General features: G+C 37.8%; 1 protein-coding gene and 1 long non-coding RNA gene across 2 annotated transcripts; both read left to right on the top strand.

Annotated features, from left to right (window-relative positions):
• The first annotated feature begins 279 nt into the window (after nt 1–279).
• Nucleotides 280–2,999, top strand: LOC145778361 (evolutionarily conserved signaling intermediate in Toll pathway, mitochondrial-like). The gene has a single exon (XM_082589835.1). The coding sequence runs from the start codon at nt 309–311 to the stop codon at nt 1,806–1,808; it is 1,500 nt and encodes a 499-aa protein (XP_082445961.1). The 5' UTR covers nt 280–308; the 3' UTR covers nt 1,809–2,999.
• A 6,513-nt stretch (nt 3,000–9,512) lies between these two features.
• Nucleotides 9,513–10,697, top strand: LOC145778846 (uncharacterized). Its single transcript, XR_014290477.1, has 2 exons — nt 9,513–9,686; nt 9,926–10,697. It is a non-coding gene; the product is annotated as an uncharacterized LOC145778846 (long non-coding RNA).
• The last annotated feature ends 7,998 nt before the right edge of the window (nt 10,698–18,695 follow it).

The following is an 18,695-nucleotide window of genomic DNA, read 5'->3' on the forward strand; positions in this document are numbered from 1 at the left end:
TTTCGCCAACAACAAAAAATAAACTGAACTGAAACTGAACTAGTAAATGTAGATATGAATCGTTTTTGCGCTGTTAACAAACAATTCTAGATATGTACGGTAACCTATTATTATTATCCCTGCAAGCAAATTAGTCACTTTTTTTCATCAGTACAATGCCTGCACATGTTGAATCACTTGTTAAAAACTACTGATTTGCTCCATGAGTTAAAGCTTCAAGAAGTGAACCTCACTACTATAAAAAAGTTCAAAAAATGATGAAAAACAAATTTTTGTTTTTAGGTACATTTGTAAAACTTGATATATTCATGGGGGAGTTCATAAGGAGCTTGTTACATACTAAAAAATCTCGAAAACTGTTATCTCTGATAATCAGAAGTTATGCATGTAGAGGTCCTTTTTCTTCAAGCAGTTTGTGTCATCCTAAAAACTGTATAGCTGTTACCAAACGGTGTTTCTACTTGAGTCACCATTTGCTATCTCAAAGTCCAAAACAGTCATTCAATGTTGAAGAAGAACAAGACTTTCAATCCCACGATAAAGCTGAACTTGTATCGAAGGTTAGCAAAGTTGAAGAGACTAATCATCAAGATGAGGAATACACTTCTGCGTTGCTGGAATATTATGCGGAGAAGGCAAAAAATGATTTAGATTTTATGGATGATGTTGACTACCATGACATTCAAGATGTAAATAAACGAGTATTTTATAAAATTGTAGATATTTGGCTTAAAGAAGTTGGTTCAACAAAACGTGGGCACAGAGACTTTATTCAGACATTGCTGAACTCAGTAAAACGCTTTAATGTTGAAGCCGACATTCAGGCATATCTAAAATTACTGGACTGTTTTCCAGATGGAAAGCACACCGGTATAAAAAGAACTCATTGGTTTAAAGCTGCTTATGGAGACAAGCTAGCAGATCATTCTCTTGGTGTGAGACTGGTTAGTAAAATTAACCAAATGAATGCTATCCCAAACGACCAACTTTTTAATAAAACAACAGATTTATTTGGTAGGTTCAGTCCAGCAACTTGGGCAGCTCGATCACTGCTGTTTTGGTATCCTAAAGCAATGGCTTCCAATCCCTTCCCTATAAGTCTGGCAGAATTTAAGATGTTGACCCCCATCGAAGTGGCATTTTATGGCTTAAGACAGATGAACCCAGGCATTGACTGCCATTATCATAACTTTTCTGTGAATAAAGCAAAGTGCGATGAAGTGTTGGGGGCGGATAAGATTGACACCGTTGTAAGTGTTCAAACAGATGAACAAATCTCCCTTCTCGCCAAGCATGATCCTTCCATGCCGATTTACATTGAAGGACCATACATATCATTTTTTAAAACAAAGAAAGTTCAATATTATACCATGAGATCTGACCCAAAAGAAGTCATGGTTAATAAACCACCTAAGCAACGCACCACCATCTTGACAACCAAGGAATGGTTTGAAGATTTTTATGATACAAATTGGGAAACAAATCGTTCTCCAGTCCATAAGATAAGAGAGGAATTCTTTCCGATAATTGATGTTGTTGATGGCTATCATGATAGCAAGATTCACGAAATTGCACAAGTCGATAAAGATACTGAAAAAGTTGAAGGCCCGGTGTTTGCCCTCGCCTGTACTGACCACACCTCCAATGAGGCATTATTAACATGGGTGCGTGGTCTACTTCCTCAAAATTCAATATTAAAAGAATGCTCAGTTGTATTCCAAGAAGAAGACGCTTTTATGATTAACACACCCAAGGATGATCCTAATGAAAGTTTATATGATGATATTGAATTACCACATTACTACTGATGGTCATGGGTATATACTATTGGTTTAAAGTAATTTGTCAGTTTTTCACCCTCCCTCCATTTTGCTTTAAAGAAACATGGTCTTCATCCCAAAACATCAACCAATTTAAAATTGCAAAATGTTCATTTATCATTATAACAACAGTTGGAAACTGATTTGATAATTATGAAATGTAATAACTATCTGATACGTCTAAAGATAATTTGCAGAAGCTTAATTGTTTGTCCTTATGAGTGAATCTGGCTGTAGGCTGAAGTTAAAACGAAAGAGAAAATGTGTCATTGTTAACATTTGGAAGATTTTTTGAGAAATTTCGATCTGATTCCCTACAACTGGTATGTAAGTTCTCGGAGTTGAGGAAAATTCTCAAATTAAATTCCTTTTTGCAAACTGAGTCGTTATGATGCAGCCCGAATGACTCGATCGGTGTGCCACTTTGGTCGAATGGCTCGACATAAATATGTCTCGTGTTTGTTGTTGATGTTGCGCTAGACTAAATTGCATTGACGCCTATTTTGTATCGATGAGAGTTAGTTTTGCTCTCCAAGCTCTGTCAGTGATATCTCTGAACAGCACAACCCCAACAACATGCACAAAATTTAAAGAAGTCTCGCGTTGTTTAGGTATGGTAGTATATGGACCGCGTCATAATGTCGTCGACCGCGCTTTTGCATTTTAAATATGGATTCTAGTTAAATCACTTCACACCCCAAGGTTGGGAACTGAATTTTTAATCTTTCTAGAGTCGTCTTCATCGTCTGTTGTTGTCTAAGACTCATTTGTTGCTTTACTGAACTTTGTTTCATTTTTGTTTTATTTTCTTTCATTTAATAATATTCTGTAATGTCTTAAAATGTTTTTGACGTTATAGATATCGTACGTACATGTGCTGTGTCAATTGTACACCACACAAGAATGCAATCATGAGTTTGCTAACAACAAAGTCTCAGAACCTTTGCTCCTTTCCAATCTATTTTGCTTTGTTTTTATGTTCAACTTTACAATCACTTAAGACTTGCTTTGCAACGCATCTTGAAAACGTTAAACGGAAGTAAAGAGGTTAGCTTTACCTCATGCACAATACGTTTTATTGCCGAAATTTCAAAAAAAAAATATTTTCAAAACTGCGAGCTCTGGTATTCGGTTGCTTTTTGCAAATTTAAAAATGTTTTGAAAATGTGAAATAAAAAATTGTACACACTTGGCATGTCGCATTATAAAGCGTTCTTACGTCTCAAGACCAGGCTACCACAAGATGTTGAAAATTGTATATTTCCGACGTTATTGAACGTTCTTTTAGCTCTAAAAAAACTAGGCATAAACTGATCCGATCTGCTCTCGCGCTGTCGCTAAATATCAGGGCACTGTCGTGGTGACCTATAAATAAAACACAAAGTTTGCTCGTTTCTTAGTGTGAGATATCCTTTTAATTGGATTGTTGGAAACCAAATTTTTTATTTGATGTACCTTGCATTAGATTCTTGAAGATTTAGTATTTTTTTTCCACCTTGTTGTTCTTCAACTGTACCGTAATTCTATGTCATTTTCTTGCTTTTTGTACCTGCCCTCCAGTCCAGTGTTTCTTTTAACTTTTTTTGAGCCACGGAGCACTGCATGCATTAAAATAATCTTACAGAATACCAAACAAAATTTTACAATGATGCCATAAATTAGAAAAGGGAACGTTCAAATATTACGTAACGCTTTTTTTCCAAATTTTTGACCCCCTCCCCCATGTAACGCCAACGTAACGCTTTTTTCAATCCCCCCCTCCCCCATGTAACGCTTTTTCACTACGAATTCAGCACAAAAAACTACCATTCCGTGGTCGAAAGCGTTACGTAACGTTTTGCTTGAACCCCCGATGTGACGCTAACGTAACGTTTTGCATAAACCCCCCCTCCCTCCCACTCGAAGGCGTTACGTAATATTTGAACGTTCCCAAAAACAACAGCAGTTTATTCACTTTCAGTATTACTCAGTGCGATATCTTAGCCTGTTTGGATCAGCGCAAAGTTGGTATTCGGACAGGAACTGTAGAAAGACAAACGCAAAGCTTTAGTGATTTTAATTTTCAACCGGTGTTCCATGAAACACTAGTCAAACTAATAAATTTCTTTCGGGCTTCATAACTCAAGTAAAGCTGTTCAAAACGACTTTTTGGTTTGAATGGTTGTTAAGTAGGCTACCGTACCTAGAGGGGATAGATAAGATCACAAATTTGTGGACCTTAGTGGCATGGGCTATGCCAGAATAAGGTTTAACACTGTGATTTTAGCTATCAGTAAAATATAAACTCGTAGCCTGGGGTAGAAAATATTGGAATTTTATTGCTCGTTCTTGACATGAATAGAAAGCACGGCTTCAATTTGGACAAGTGGGGTTGCGTACTATACACGTGACTTCGAGCCGTAGCCGTACAACAGTTTTCAAATGCCCACATGCAAGAGATTACAACGCGCCCTGGCAATGACATACAATTTTTAGTGCCTCTCCACTACTGCTACATTGAAAAAATGTAGCGCCGCTACAATTGCCCAACCAAAGTAGCGCACTATACCGCCCACCTCTGGAAAAACACATCTTCTGTTGCTTACCACTTCCAGCGGTGAGAATAATGCTTTTGTTTTAACAAGTTTCAATTTGTAAGCGTTGGGATAGCGGAAGGGCTAGAGCGCTTGCTTTCCAAAAATGCAATTTTGTTTTGACTCCGAGGTTCAACCGATTGTTGAAAAACTTTTTTTTACGTCTTTTCAAGACGCAATACCATAGCCTAGCCTGTGGATGTAGTGGCGGAATGACATGCGCTTTTTCAGTGTTGTAACATTTAGTTGCAGGATGGCCACTCCTTTACCTAACAGCCGGCACTGTTGTTGTTGTCCAGTCGGTTCGTTTATTGTTATTCGGTTTATTGTTAACCCAGAGATGGAGGAACCACGTGGGCCCACCTACTTTATTTTCTGGGTGGGCCTGGCCCACCCACTTTTGAAAACCAAATTTCTTTAAAAAGGTAGCGAAAACGGCAAATCAGAGAGGGAGTTCCAAAAAAGGTCTTCACTCATTTGATACACAGTAGTTTCCATCAATTGTTTCGTCGAATTTAGCATGTAGGCTAAGTGTTGGGAGTATACGGCTTTATGATATTGTCCAGAAATTTTGCCAGTTGATATTCCGGAGTGCCAATCATGCAAACGACCGGTCTCGCGGGATTGCCTGGCTTATGTACTTTGATCAAACCATACAATTTTCCAGGGCAACTTCCAGTCGGGATTAGAGATTTTATCATGTCTTCATTGAATTTTTTCAAACATTTTCTAACATAATATTGAATAGATCTTTCTTTAGAAATTATTGGATGTACTTTAACATTGTCGTCGATTTCAATAAATTTGGTTTTATCTTGAACAATTTGGTCCAGTGTTTCAAAATAGTCTTCGCTGTCTAAAATAGCTACACCTTTTCCTTTATCAAATTTGCACACCTGGATATTAGGGCGCTTTGAAAGGAGGTGTAAGGTGCGGTGGAGCGCTTGGTTCCGTCGGGACGAACAAACACGGTTTGCATCAGCCATAAATCGTCTTACGAAAAACTTAATCTGGTCTTTGGTTTCGTCATCGACAATATCATAAAGCCGTATATTTAATATTCCCAACACTTACATGCTAAATTCGACGAAACAATTCATGGGGTGGTAAAAGGATAGACCCTCGGCCCCAGAAGCTCAGACGACGACGATGGAAAAGCTGAAAGAAAACACTTAGAAGCTTGGGCTCCTGGAGTCTTGTTCAGTTTGGGGGAGGGCTGTCGATTCTTCTTATGCTTTAGGAGTGATATCTCTGTTATTTTTTAAGGCACGGTTTTAAAATTTGGGATTCACTTTGTAAAATTATTCACGCTGAGCATATCCGAAAATTAAAACTATGTGAATTTTAGAACTGCTTCTTTATGTTGAAATGTTGAGGTGACATGACTTTTGGATTATTTTGCGATTAAAGCAATTGTAGCGTGAGTTTACACATTATTTTTTGGTAGAGTAATGAAGAACATGTATTGCAATGTTGTGCTAAAAATTTTTTACATAATCTCAATTCGAATCCCTATTTTTCATGCAAAATAATGACTTTTCCCACGCTCAAACATAAGCTCGCTGGTTGTCTAAACGAACAATACTTCATCAATTACATGCAGTAATGAGATTTCTGAACGCGCGTCACACCAATTTGGATTACGATCTTGTGACCTCGGTTCTTAGAACAGCAACTCCTACGCTTTATTAACAAATGTAGACCTGCTATTTTGCATTCATCAAATGCTGGCATTTGCACAACAATCTAACCTCTTAGTGTTATTTATTAAGTAAGAATCGATTTCGCTATAGTAATAGCATCTTCAGCTAGCACATGTAAAAAAGAAAATTTGAAAATACTGTACGTAAAACGAACAAATAAAGCAAACTCCGATATTATCAGCATGCATAAAATTCTATTTTAAATAGATGGTTACATAATATTAAAATCAAAACCTGCAAGTCTAAATCTTAAACTGGTGTTCTGCCACGATTTTCAACACTATACTGGTACAAAATTCAAGAACACATGAACATTATCATCCATCAAGTAAATTACAATCGTTCAACAAGACGAATACAAAAAAAAAGGCAATTTAAGTTATAGTCCACTGCCATAAATTTACATTGATATAACTCCAAAAAGAATAAAGTGTGAATGGGCATTGGGCTTGGTTGAATAATCTACGCTACAGGGGTCTGAGGTTGCTGATGACATGGGAGTAACAAAACAGACTAAGTGGTTGGTCGAATCAATTTTTGTATGTTAAATGGTAGCTTTAATTTTATGTAGCCATTTATCTTCAGCGATGTCTAAATATTGTTTGCTGGGTTGTTCGGCGAAAATAACGACAAAGCAGTCTGCAAGAGCTGGTTTCTTCTTTAGTTCACTGTTGTGGAATTTTGCATAATGTTTCAATAATGCTGCTTTGTCACCGGATTTATCAGAGTAATTTCGACGTGGATTCAACATCGCAAGACGGTGTAAACATGTGCGGGTTTGCAATTAGATTACTTCTCTTCTGTCCTTGTTTGTATAAAAGTCATAAAATCAACCGTTTTGTCCGTGCTAAAATTCAGCTATGTTCAAACCGCATTATATTGATATTTTCTAAATAGAAAACGGATTTATAAAATATGAATACAATACTGTTTCAGCATATGAAAATGCTGAATTTTACATCGAGTAGGCCTATTACGATTAGTTTTATGATCAACTTTTTATACAAAAAAGGATCGATGATTTTGATAAGCAATCTAATTGCAAAACCGCGCATGTTTACAAGTATTCAACGTCTTGATATGTTGAATCAACGTAAAAATAGCTATCTGTCTAATGAAAGGAAAAAAGAAAAATCTTTCATTGTGCCCCGCGTTTTATTTAGGCTGTGGTTGAAGCCAAAGTTTATAAAACCGCAATTATTCAAATACTTTATTCTGCGCAAAAGCAAGCTTGACATACTCGTATGGAAAGTGCAGGGCATAAAGGCTTTTCACAGCATTGACATTGGCCACGATTTTTTGGTAGTTTACAGGCCCGTAACTAGGGGGGGCGCAGAGGGGGCGAAGCCCCACCTGCAAAAATGTTGGCACCCCCTGGAAAAAATTATGTTAATTAGCTCTGTTCGCTGACTTTTCAGTTTTATACTCAATTTTCTTGTGTTATTTAATTGTAAACATTGTGTGTTTAAGGGTGTGGTAGAATGTTGTCTCTAAAACAAAGTTTGCCTAATTTTAAACGAAACTGCATTAAAAGAGCGAGTTTTGCCAATACCAAACATTCAAATATCTCAGCCAGGAAGTAGCAACAAGAAAACATAGAGACTTAGCTTTATTACCGAAAAATGCCCTAGAAAACATGATCTTATCCTTTTGCTATGCCACCGGACAGCACCATTTTACAGGAATATTTATACCCACATGTTTATTGAAAATGCTTTCAGAATGCACCAAATTCAAAGTAATTTTTCAAAATAATCTGGGGGAGGCCCCCCAGACCCCCCGCTGCTGGGTGTCGCCTTTGGCGAAGACGCCGTCGGTCTTTGCCCGTCGGCCGTCAACCACAGATTTCTAGAGTAGCGGATATGAAACTTCTTACGTATGGATCATTCTCTCATACAACCGTAGGGCGGCGTGAAAAAGAAAAAAGAGCAAACTCGTCAGCAATTTCGCATAAGTATGATTCCACCAAAAATGCCAACACAACGCATCAATCATGTGACCCAAATAACGCACTTTGAATGGGTCATTCAAAGCAAATGTGGTGTGTGCCACACGCACGCGTGCGCGATTGCTGTCTGTGATGGCCTTCTCAAAGGTTTTCCAGCGAGTTGTGATCATGAGAAAGCTAACTGTTTGGTATGATTTTATGTTATAATTAATCATTCAGGCTAGGTTTTCAAAATTGTGTAAAGCAAAATTCGGAATGGTCATGTCTTCTGGAATAAAAACTGCTTATTCTGATAAGTTGCTGTTCGTCATTCTGACATTTCTATATTACGATATGTTGATATGTAGCTTTGACAATGACAGTAATAAAGTTAATAGTATTGCGGTAAACGTAGACAACTAAGTTTGCAGGAATTAAAGTCTTAGTTTTCTGTATGTGTGTACTTCAGTCAGTCAGTGTACACTGTATCTTTTTTCTTCATAAAATGATATATCAATTTCTTCAGTCTTCACATATTATCTTCAGTTCATAAAGCTGATGTTGTTCTTGGCAGTGCTGTTAATTGATAAACCATGCATAAAAGTTCTAAAAAGAGAATTGGCTAAAAAGCATGGAAAGCTCTTCTGCTATTGGACCCTTCAAGGAGCTTCTCAATGTTAATTTACCAACACTACGTGAGATGTCCTTGCATTCTGAACTTTGTTGAAGGTAATAGGCTACCGTACTGAAGTAGCCTACCTTATTACGTTTTCTCTGACAGGTTTTATTCAAGCTTGATCGTGACATGAAACATAGATTAACTGGTATTTTTTACATGGATGTAAGGAAGGTGTTAAAATATTAAATGTGAACATATCGACGGTCGAAAACAAAAAAGTCGTAAGTGCATTTTTACACTTTGGAGTAAAGGACCAAAAAAACACCTTTTTTTTCTTTTTTTGAATTTTATTAATTCTTTTACTTTGAGCATTAATGTCTGTAACTATTGTAGTAAAATAGTAGTAGATAGCCCTAAGTGCATAGGGTTTGAAAATGCAAAAAAGGGAATTTCTCAAAATGTCACAAAGTTTACGACTTTCTTGTTTTCGACCGTCGATATAGCCATCATGAATAAATACCATATAAAGCCAACCAGCAGACAGTTTTTAGAACTTTAAAGGTTTAAAATTAATCGCACGTGTACAGAGATAGAGTCCTCATAATGAAATAGTTTTTTAGGAATCTGGAAAAAAGGTTAATTATTTTCTTTTCAAAAGATGTCAGCCTACTTGTTATCATCTGCTGTTGTGTTAACTTATATCATCACATGCTAGTAGAATCAGGTATTCAGTCATCAGCGATAGTATTTTTGACAAAGTGGATTTCACAGGCAAAAGTGCAACACTTTCAATTAGGCTACAAATTGGATAAGCTTTTTAAAATGTCGTTGTGTAATATCAGCTTGTCTGTATGTGTATTTGTAGGGACTCAATGAGGAGCTCACATTTGATGTATTTGTCTTGAGGAAGACCGCATTCCCAAAAGAACTGAAGTTTGTCCTCTCCCAATAATATCATCATGGGTAGAAGCACTTCTATATCAAATTGGGCTTCTTGACAAAAAGACAATGTCAACAACTCTTCAAAAAAGAGTTTACAAAAAAGTGAGTTCTCACATATCTTTTCAGATTTTTTGCTCTAATAATGTTCAGGTTAATGCTGCACCCACTTTAAAACTTCTGCTGTCTTTTGCTGCTTGTGTAAACCATGTATTTATTTTTAATAATTTTTAAACCTGATTGTTTCGTTTAATGTTAAAGTATTTTGTCAATTGCTAATATTATTTCAACTTTGTAACTGGTTATTGACATAGGAATAGACAAGGTATGTTTAAAATTTTCAGGACATCAAATATGCGACTTCCACTTCCAACAGTTGCGAAGGAAGTGTTGCAACTCGGGGTATCAGTCAAGAAGAAGCTGCTGTGTTGGGAACAGCAACACTTGTTTTCACACGTTACCTTGGATTAACTGAAGAGTTTGACAAACAAAAAGTTTGAATGCCCGCATTTTCCTGCCCATACTCAGGCTGTGGAATGCCTCATTGAGGAAGTCACTAATGCCTGTGGAGCTATTGCTAGCCATCAACGACGGGATAGTTTCGTTCGAGCGAGAGTTGCTTTGTGTAGACTGTAGAGTCTTGCCCAAAGCAGACGCGCAATCTGACTTTCTTTCCTTCTGACCTTTTTAAATCCTTGTTCTTCGTTTGTGTGTGCTGTTGCTCAATGCTCATGCCATTGGTTTGTCGGAAACTATGCAGAATTTGCTTAATATGTTCGCCATCGTTCATTGTTGCGCTTGTTAATTTAATGCTGTTTACCTTTTTTTTTTAATAATTTTGGACTGATGCCGTTTGTTGATCAACTCATCAACGTATTCCATGATCAGCACTGTGCATCACCGTGTTGTATAGCAAGCTATCCCTGTAACAGCCATGTTTAGATTATCTGCTACAGTAGAATTCGCCTATAGTGACACTTCGCCTATAGTGACACCTGTTGCAAAGTCCCGTTTGCAAACCATATGTTTTGCATAGAAATGACTTCGCCTATAGTGACTTCGTGTATAAGAACACTTTGCTTACAGTGACACCACATTTCTGTCCCTTGGGCTCAAAAATTTCCATATAAGGACACTTTACGGTGTATTTCCAGTTTAAGTTGGAATCACATTTTGTCCTTATCAGCATTCGCCAGTTCCCAGCCAGCAAATCCATCTTTTTACATTGATTTAACGTATGCAGAGGTTGAACCATAAAGGATTGATTTGCTGACTGGGTTTGAATTAAACCAACATGGGATGCGCAGATACTGCACAGTGCACAAGTGACGTTATCAACGACGTCATCATTCGTCTATAGTGACACTTCGCTTATAGTGACACTTTTTCCGCGGTCCCTTCAGGTGTCACTATAGGCGAATTCTACTGTATCTAGTGACTGGCGCTCTAGCGCCTTTCTTGACCTTGTGTCAGCCTACTATAAAGGCTAGTAACAAGAGAAATTTATTTCATTTTTGATGGTTTCGTCCTGGAAAGAGGAGCCCGACGAGTGAGTTATTTTTTGCCGTTCGCAACTAGTGACGGTTAATCATATTTATGCTGATTCAGGTTGTAAATATTTGAACCGATGTTAATGCTTAATTGCTTATGACACGTTGTTGTTTATTGGTACACGAAACGCCGTATAGAAATCGTAGTCCATAGTGTTGTAGCCTACTGTACGGAAACCTCCGTCCCGCATTGTATCTTCTACGTGCTGTGTTGCCTTGTTGTCATCGCTTCTGTGCCACTGACTTTTTGTTTGTCAGCCCACGCATATCTACGATGGCTTAGTTAGCTCCTCATAGTTTCAGACAAACTTTCTGCTGCCCTGTAGAGTTCACAAGGGATTCTATAATCCTAAGTTATCTGTTAGTTTTGAGAAAACTTTGCTTGGTTTAAAATGATTGTTCAATTGCGGAATGCTTATATCCTAGAATAAAACCATCTTATTTCCTAGTAGTTTGCAGTCTACAGTATCGTTCTTGTCTCATCTTCAATTTGTATGTGTACATTAATCATGCTCTAGTTATAAATAAAAACTCCGGCATACCATCTTATTTCCTAATATTCTGGTTTTGGTTTTTCATGTCAGCTTCAGCATAGTGCTTCTATTAAGGTTATGAATCTAGTTTATTCGCATTAGAGAGTAATTTTTGATATATTATTTTTCCACCTCTAGCCCTACGATTGTATGCAGCTAAAACAAGTTTCGCATCCCGGTGTCTAGATATCTCTGCCGTCAACCCCCACCCCCCTTTCAAAATTCCTGGCTACGCCACTGACTGGTTCTATGATAAACTAGTCTAATGTAAACGTTGAATTAGGCCTACGATTAATGTTCTTGCGTAAATATACCCACATTGTGTACAAACGTCGTTTTCGTACATGATACGGAAAGTAAAAGTTGGGCCCCCTCTAGAATACTTTTTGCCCCCCCTGCTGCTCCAAGCTAGTTACGGGCCTGGTAGTTTATTTATTCTGGCTTTGGCACCTTCTCCCATAATAGCGTGTTTGCATACGTCGTGTCGACGATAGTTGAGGCAGGGTGGCCCTTCTGCCGCTTGGAGTTGATATAGGGGTTGTTGAAGGTTGTTTCTCTACTACTGCTTCAATCTTATGTATGGTGTGATAATTCAGGCCCTGGAGAGATCGCGACTTTACGAATAGCTTCACGAGTTCCATGGCAAGTTCCCAACCGAAGTCGAAGGATTTTCGCTTGCGTGGATCAGTCCCTTCATTTAGTGCTAAAACTGTAGATACGTTGACGCAGCAAGTATCTAAAAAATAAGCAAACGCAATAGTTGTCCATCGTGGGGTCTTCGCTTTGCACGTGAATGAACCCATCCTTTGGTCGATGATATCGGTGCCACCCTTTGTGAAGCCGTAAAGCTTATACAAGCCTGGCTTCTTTTTGCCAACATCCTTGGTAATCCCCAATAGAGGTTGCATGGTCGTCAACATCAACAAATTCCGCATGCCAGAACTCTTCGTTTTTACTACAGAAGAATGTAGGCTGAGATCAGCCTCACTCGTCTGCCAATAAATTTCGTAGGAATATTCTTCCCTACCACTCACTTGCTTCACTTCCAGGGGTATTCCTCTACGTATAGCAGGGGCGTGCAACTGTTTATCGCAATGGGCCACAACGTACAATTATAATGATGCTGAGGGCCAGTCTATCGAATAACACATGAATTTATATGAACAATTTATTTAATGGAAAAGTACACACAATCAAGTTACACATTGAGTGAGTGATCAATGAGATGTCTGATATCTTCTCTGTCCAGAGGTCTTGCCAATGTCAGCTTTGACAGAAGAAGTGGCAACTCGAAGTTGACTTGACAAGTGCTCATCTGTAAGCTGATTCCTGCATTTTGTCTTGAACAGCTTCATTTCTTAAAAGAACTGCTCACAGCAGTATGTGCTTCTTAAAAGAGAGATCATTTTTTAGCGTGATTTTCTAGATTTGTGTAATCGCTTGATATTGTAGCCTACTCTTTCATTACTGCTATAGAGTTTTGACAAATCAGGCAAACAACATCTTGATTGTGTTTCAACAACGAAGTAATTTATACACCACTCATTGTTGAACTTCCGCCTTTCATAATCAACCTTCCTTTTCTTACTTGTAGACGTTTTTACTATGCTAAGCTTTTTGTAGAATACATATTAATATATTCACCACACTGCACCCATAAAGTAAGATTTATGTTACTGAATCATTGCCAGAAGAACAAGGCGGTTTTTTACAACGCTTACAAATGACGCAACAATAATGCTAATGATGTAATAATGCTAAAAGTCAATAATGCTAATGATGACGTTACAAATAACAATATCCTCCGATCTAACAGTGAAAAGTATTTAAAAATAATGGGCTACTTGAAGAATGTGCGGGCCACGTAAATGGGTACCGCGGCCGTGCTTTGGCCCGCGGGCCGTATGTTGCACGCCTCTGACGTATAGCGTTGAGGGTTCCCACTGACGTTATACCCCTGTCAAGCAACCACTGCGCTAGTGGTATGGAGGTATACAAGCGGTCATACGAAATATTCTGACCTTGAAGGTCACCGTGTTGTTCCAGGCTCATCACTATTCCTTTTACCACTTCTTCTGTTCCACGAACGTAAAAATAAAATGGCTCTTTCAGTTTACCTGAATACACCGATGCCGTAAATGTGTATGGGAATCTGCTGGCGTTTACCGACTTGAACAGAAGGCCATATTTCGCAGGCTTGTTTGGATTATATTGCTTGAAGGCAATTTGTGTCCTCATGGGGTAGGCTATAGCGTTTCGTCCAACGACAAGTAGTCACCTGGAATGAATTTTTGATGCAGTTTTCGTTAAACATTTCGAAAACGACTCGAAATGTGGCAAACCGGTCATTCTTCCAACGTTGCGGCCTAGTATTTTGGTCATCGAACGAAATATTCGAAAATAAAAATTTAAAGCGGTCCTTGCTCATTGTTACACTAAACACGGGATGCCCTTGCAGTTGATTGAACAATACATCCGTGGAATGACCAGCCTGTCCTAAAAGCCCCCGAAGATACCCCAATCCAACAAAGGCCAGCATCTCCTCGTTGTTGGTTGGGCCAAAATAGCAGTACATGTTGTCATCTAAAATTCTCTCTGGCAATTGAGAAATGAGTGTGGCAATTTTTCTATTTGTTTCTTGAACAATAATGTTCAAAATGTTTAAAGAAAGAAATAGTTCCCATGCTTGCCGAGGAGTCTTGGCTTCTTTGGCTTCTCCTCTAACACTAGTCGGGCCAGATATAATGTTAGCTCGGCCCCTTCTCCCATTGTGCACCGGCCTTGCATTAGACCAAGTACTGGCAGCATAGCCATTCTCATTTACCCGCCTTTCTGTCGATTCAACGTTGCAAGACGTCGCATAAGTTCATATCTTCAGTTTGGTAAACGGAGATAAGATTTCATTGTGGCATTGCTATGTAAACATGTATTTCACATGAGATAACTTGACAAGTAAATACGCAAGTTTTCACAATTTATGACGAGTTATAGCACATGGCAATGTTACGCTACAATTGCTTTGCGAGGTACTGCATTGCGTTTCAGTTTATCAGTGACGATGAACTTGGTACAAGAAGCCTCGAATATATTGATTCAACTAAGCCGCGTCACATACAAACGTGGTGGAACGATCGTCCTTTTCACAAAAGCGTGATGTTCTGGTTTATCCTACACAAATGAGAAGTGTATTGCATTTCAAATCTTTACATGTCGACTTGAGAATAAATCTTTACAAGTATATGTGAGAAGCTTTGGGAACATCGACGCCTTTTCTGCTTTTAATAGTGTGTCGGACAGAAGGAAAGATTTGAAACCAAAATCATAATATGTTACAGCGCAGCTTCTACAGTAGCTAAATTTCAAATTATTCATAAAAGCGTTGTGGCCCAAACAGAGCAATCTAATAGAAACAGTCCACAACGTTGAATATGTCACGAGAAAGGAAAATGCAATCAAAAGAAACAAGTCGATCACTTTCAATACTTATCTCACATTTTACATCAAATCTACTCCAAATGACGCTGAGTCATTGCAATAACGTTGTATGCTTTGTTTGATTGAAAGGACATCTTGTCTGCGAAAAACAATTGTCGCGCTAGATGCATTGGCACCAAGTCTTGTGTTTAATTTTACGCAATTTCAACCGCAAGCGACGGTGACTCATCGTATCAAAGTTGAAGCTTTCACTGTATCGACATCGCTTATAAGCCGTGGTGAGAACAAAAGGTCTACGCATACAGCCAATTCCCTTCACGCTGTGAAACAGTTAGGATCAAGGATGCCAGCGACAAATTTCCAATAAACTTAGATTGTGTGCTAAAAAAAACCCAGATGAGGCAAAAAAACCCAGGTCCAGAAAATATGTAGTAAAGCGGTTAAAAAAACCTGCGTGCGCTTTCAGCACCATTTTTAAATCATTACACAGAAGCCTCAGAAAGCTACAAATAGTAACACGTAGCCTATATATATATAATTATACAATAAAAAAAACAATGAAAACTATCAATACTACAAAAAAGTGCTCAATGCTAAGCAAAAAAGCAAAGCAGAGCAAATTAAATCAAATATAGTAATTAATAACTATATTTGATTTAATTATACAATATACATGCTTATGTTGGTATGGTAGTTAATATATATGTAATATAACTATATACAAAAACAAGAGCTTGGTAGGCCTATATGGGCTCACAGCAAAGATTTTGGTTCAAAATTACCTTTATGGTAAAGCGTCTAGCTAGCAAGGTTCAGTGCGTGTTTAACCAAAATTTCTAAAACTGACTAGACAAAACCAATAAGGTTAGTTTTGACTTTTGAACTAAACTTTTTGCTGTGTGAGTTGTAGACTGCGGCTGAGGAGAATCATCATGCCTGCTTACTGCTTGGTGTACAACTACGATAACTTGGTAGCCTACTTAGCAATAAACCCTGCTTAGCCTTTTTCATTTGAACATAATGTTGAAAAGAATAACTCAAATTCACAATAAGTAAATGTTCAGTAACACAAATAGTTGTACTACTCCAATTTTTAGTCATCCACATTTTCATAAAGTTGGATCATTTCTTTAGCATCCTGTAGGCTACCTCACTGACTGCAGTAGCTGATGCAAAAAAACATTACCAGTAGGCTACCTTATCATTTTTGTGTTGCAGTGTGGACCATTTATCGAAGATCCCAGTGCCTTAATACCGTGCAAGCTCTGTACAAAGTTAAAAACCAAAAAAACCTAGATTTACCTAAATTTGAAATAAAAAAACTTAAAACCCAGATGTGGTCAAAAAAACCCAGATCTAGGTGGAAAAACCAAGGTCTGGCATCCTTGGTTAGGATTAACGAGACATGGGCCAAATTAATTATTTTCATCCAGCTGGTGGGAAAATTTTGAACAATAGAATATGAAATAGTTCAGAGGGTGTGCTGAGAAATGCCTTATATCTCTCAAGTTATAACCTTTATTCGCTCAAAATTTCAGCTTAATAGAGGTGAATAAAAGTTAGGAAAAGTCAAGAAATCTCGTAGTCGCAGCCTCAGTGGTTTTAGAGATACAACTGTTGATACAAAAAAGTTGAATTGACAGCCCCCCCCCAACCTTCAAAGGGTTAAAGGTCCTCCGAATAGTGTTATGGTGAGTTTCGATGTGACATCGCTATTTACTAACGTGCCGCTTCGAGAAACCATCAATATTATTGCTGATCACATTTTTAATGACAACCAACCGCATCGACCACTCATTGATAAAAAGGATTTCATAAAATTGTTAAATCTGGCCACTGAAGGTATGTTTATGTTTAATAATCGCTTGTTTAAGCAGATCGATGGTGTCACCATGGGTTCTCCACTTGGTCCAACTTTGGCCAACTTCTTTTTAGCGCACTTAAAAACGAAAATGTTTGAAGTGTTCCGTGATTTTTACCCTAAAATGTATGTACGTTATGTTGACGATATTTTTGCAGTTTTTGACAACGATCAGTCTTGTTCCCAATTTTTAAACCTTTTAAATGCTCAACATCAAAATATCAAATTTACAGTTGAAAAATCTGATGACACTATTGCCTTTTTAGATGTTGAAGTAAAAATAAATTATGACTCGTTTGACACACAAATCTGGAGAAAACCCACCAACACTGGCCTACTTTTAAATTACAACGCTTTTTGCCCAAATAAGTGGAAATCTGGATTAATCTTATGTCTTTTATCTCGTGCCCGTTTGGTTTGCTCGACGGACTTATTGTTCCACAATGAAACTAACAAGTTGAAAAATGTGCTACATTCAAATGGATACCCGTCATACTTGTTTGATAAAATATTAAAAGCTTTTTTGGATACGAAACCGAAAGATAAACCCGAAAAAGACGATTTTAGCAACTTTTTTGATGTACCATTCTTGGGAAAAGATTCGGTGAGATTTTCAAAAATCTAGCTAAAATTGTCAAAAAGAAATTTGATTTTGACATTTACCCTGTGTATAGAACGTTCAAAGTTGGCAAAAATTCCAGCTGAAGTCGCCTACGCCCTTTGCTCTATGTTCTAATGTCGTTTATAAATTCAGTTGTTTGCGTGATGCAAGCCTGACATACATCGGTATGTCAACAAGACATTTATCGACTAGAGCTGGGAAACACCTCAATTTGAATTCTGTACAGAAAAGCGCAATTAAAGATCACATTTTCTCATGTACAGAATGTCAAAACAACGTTTCTATCAAGCAATTTGAGATCATGTCCAGAGGCAGGTCTGAGTATCAAACTAGGTTCTTGGAAGCCTTGTACATAAAACGTCACAATCCACTTTTGAACAGACAATTGTTTGCTTGCGGCTCGTCTTTCTTGCTCTCTGTATTTTAAAATTAGTTTTTTCCCACCTTGCCTTTCTACCATATCATGTGATCTGTTTAACACCTTTTGATGCAGTTACCTTTGATTCTCGTGGAGCCTGTATCGTTGAGTTTGAGCTGGTCAGAAGTACTGTGCAGTTGTTGTCTTTTCCTGTTTATAGATTTAGTTAACCATTGTATTTTTTTCAGATGTAGTTAATTTGTATGTATGTTATTCCTGAAGAGGACATCTTGTGATGTCGAAAACGTTCGATAATTAATTTGTTGCGTAGTTTTGTGTTTCTATATGTAATAAACTTGAAGATGTTAAATTTTAAATAATTAGCTACAATTATGTTCAAATGTAATAAATTACACGTTTTAATTACAAATTACAATTTTTCAGTTGCATCATACGTGCAGTTTTTGAATCGAAATATTTGGTAATAAGTCTGTGGGGATTCGGCAGCATTGTACACAAGCGCTAGGGCACTAGTGCGCAGTGTTTGGGTTTTTGATCCCCAAGTCGACCCAACTAGACATCTGAGAAAAAACACTGTGCTTCTATCTTCGTCAACAAGTGAGAACAACTGATAAAAGCAGCGGTTGAGAACTATCTGGCAAGAATTAGTGGTGCGGTACTGATGAGCCCATAGCATCATGGGCGAAACACGTGTCTATCGTTGAGTTCTTGCTACACTCGACTGCTGAGAAACA

The sequence above is a fragment of the Aplidium turbinatum genome, chromosome 10, assembly GCF_918807975.1.
Source record: "Aplidium turbinatum chromosome 10, kaAplTurb1.1, whole genome shotgun sequence".
NCBI lineage: Eukaryota > Metazoa > Chordata > Ascidiacea > Aplousobranchia > Polyclinidae > Aplidium > Aplidium turbinatum.

Excerpts from the sequence above, each read along its gene's own strand:
- LOC145778361 (XM_082589835.1), top strand. The coding sequence starts at position 309 with ATGGGGGAGTTCATAAGGAGCTTGTTACATACTAAAAAATCTCGAAAA.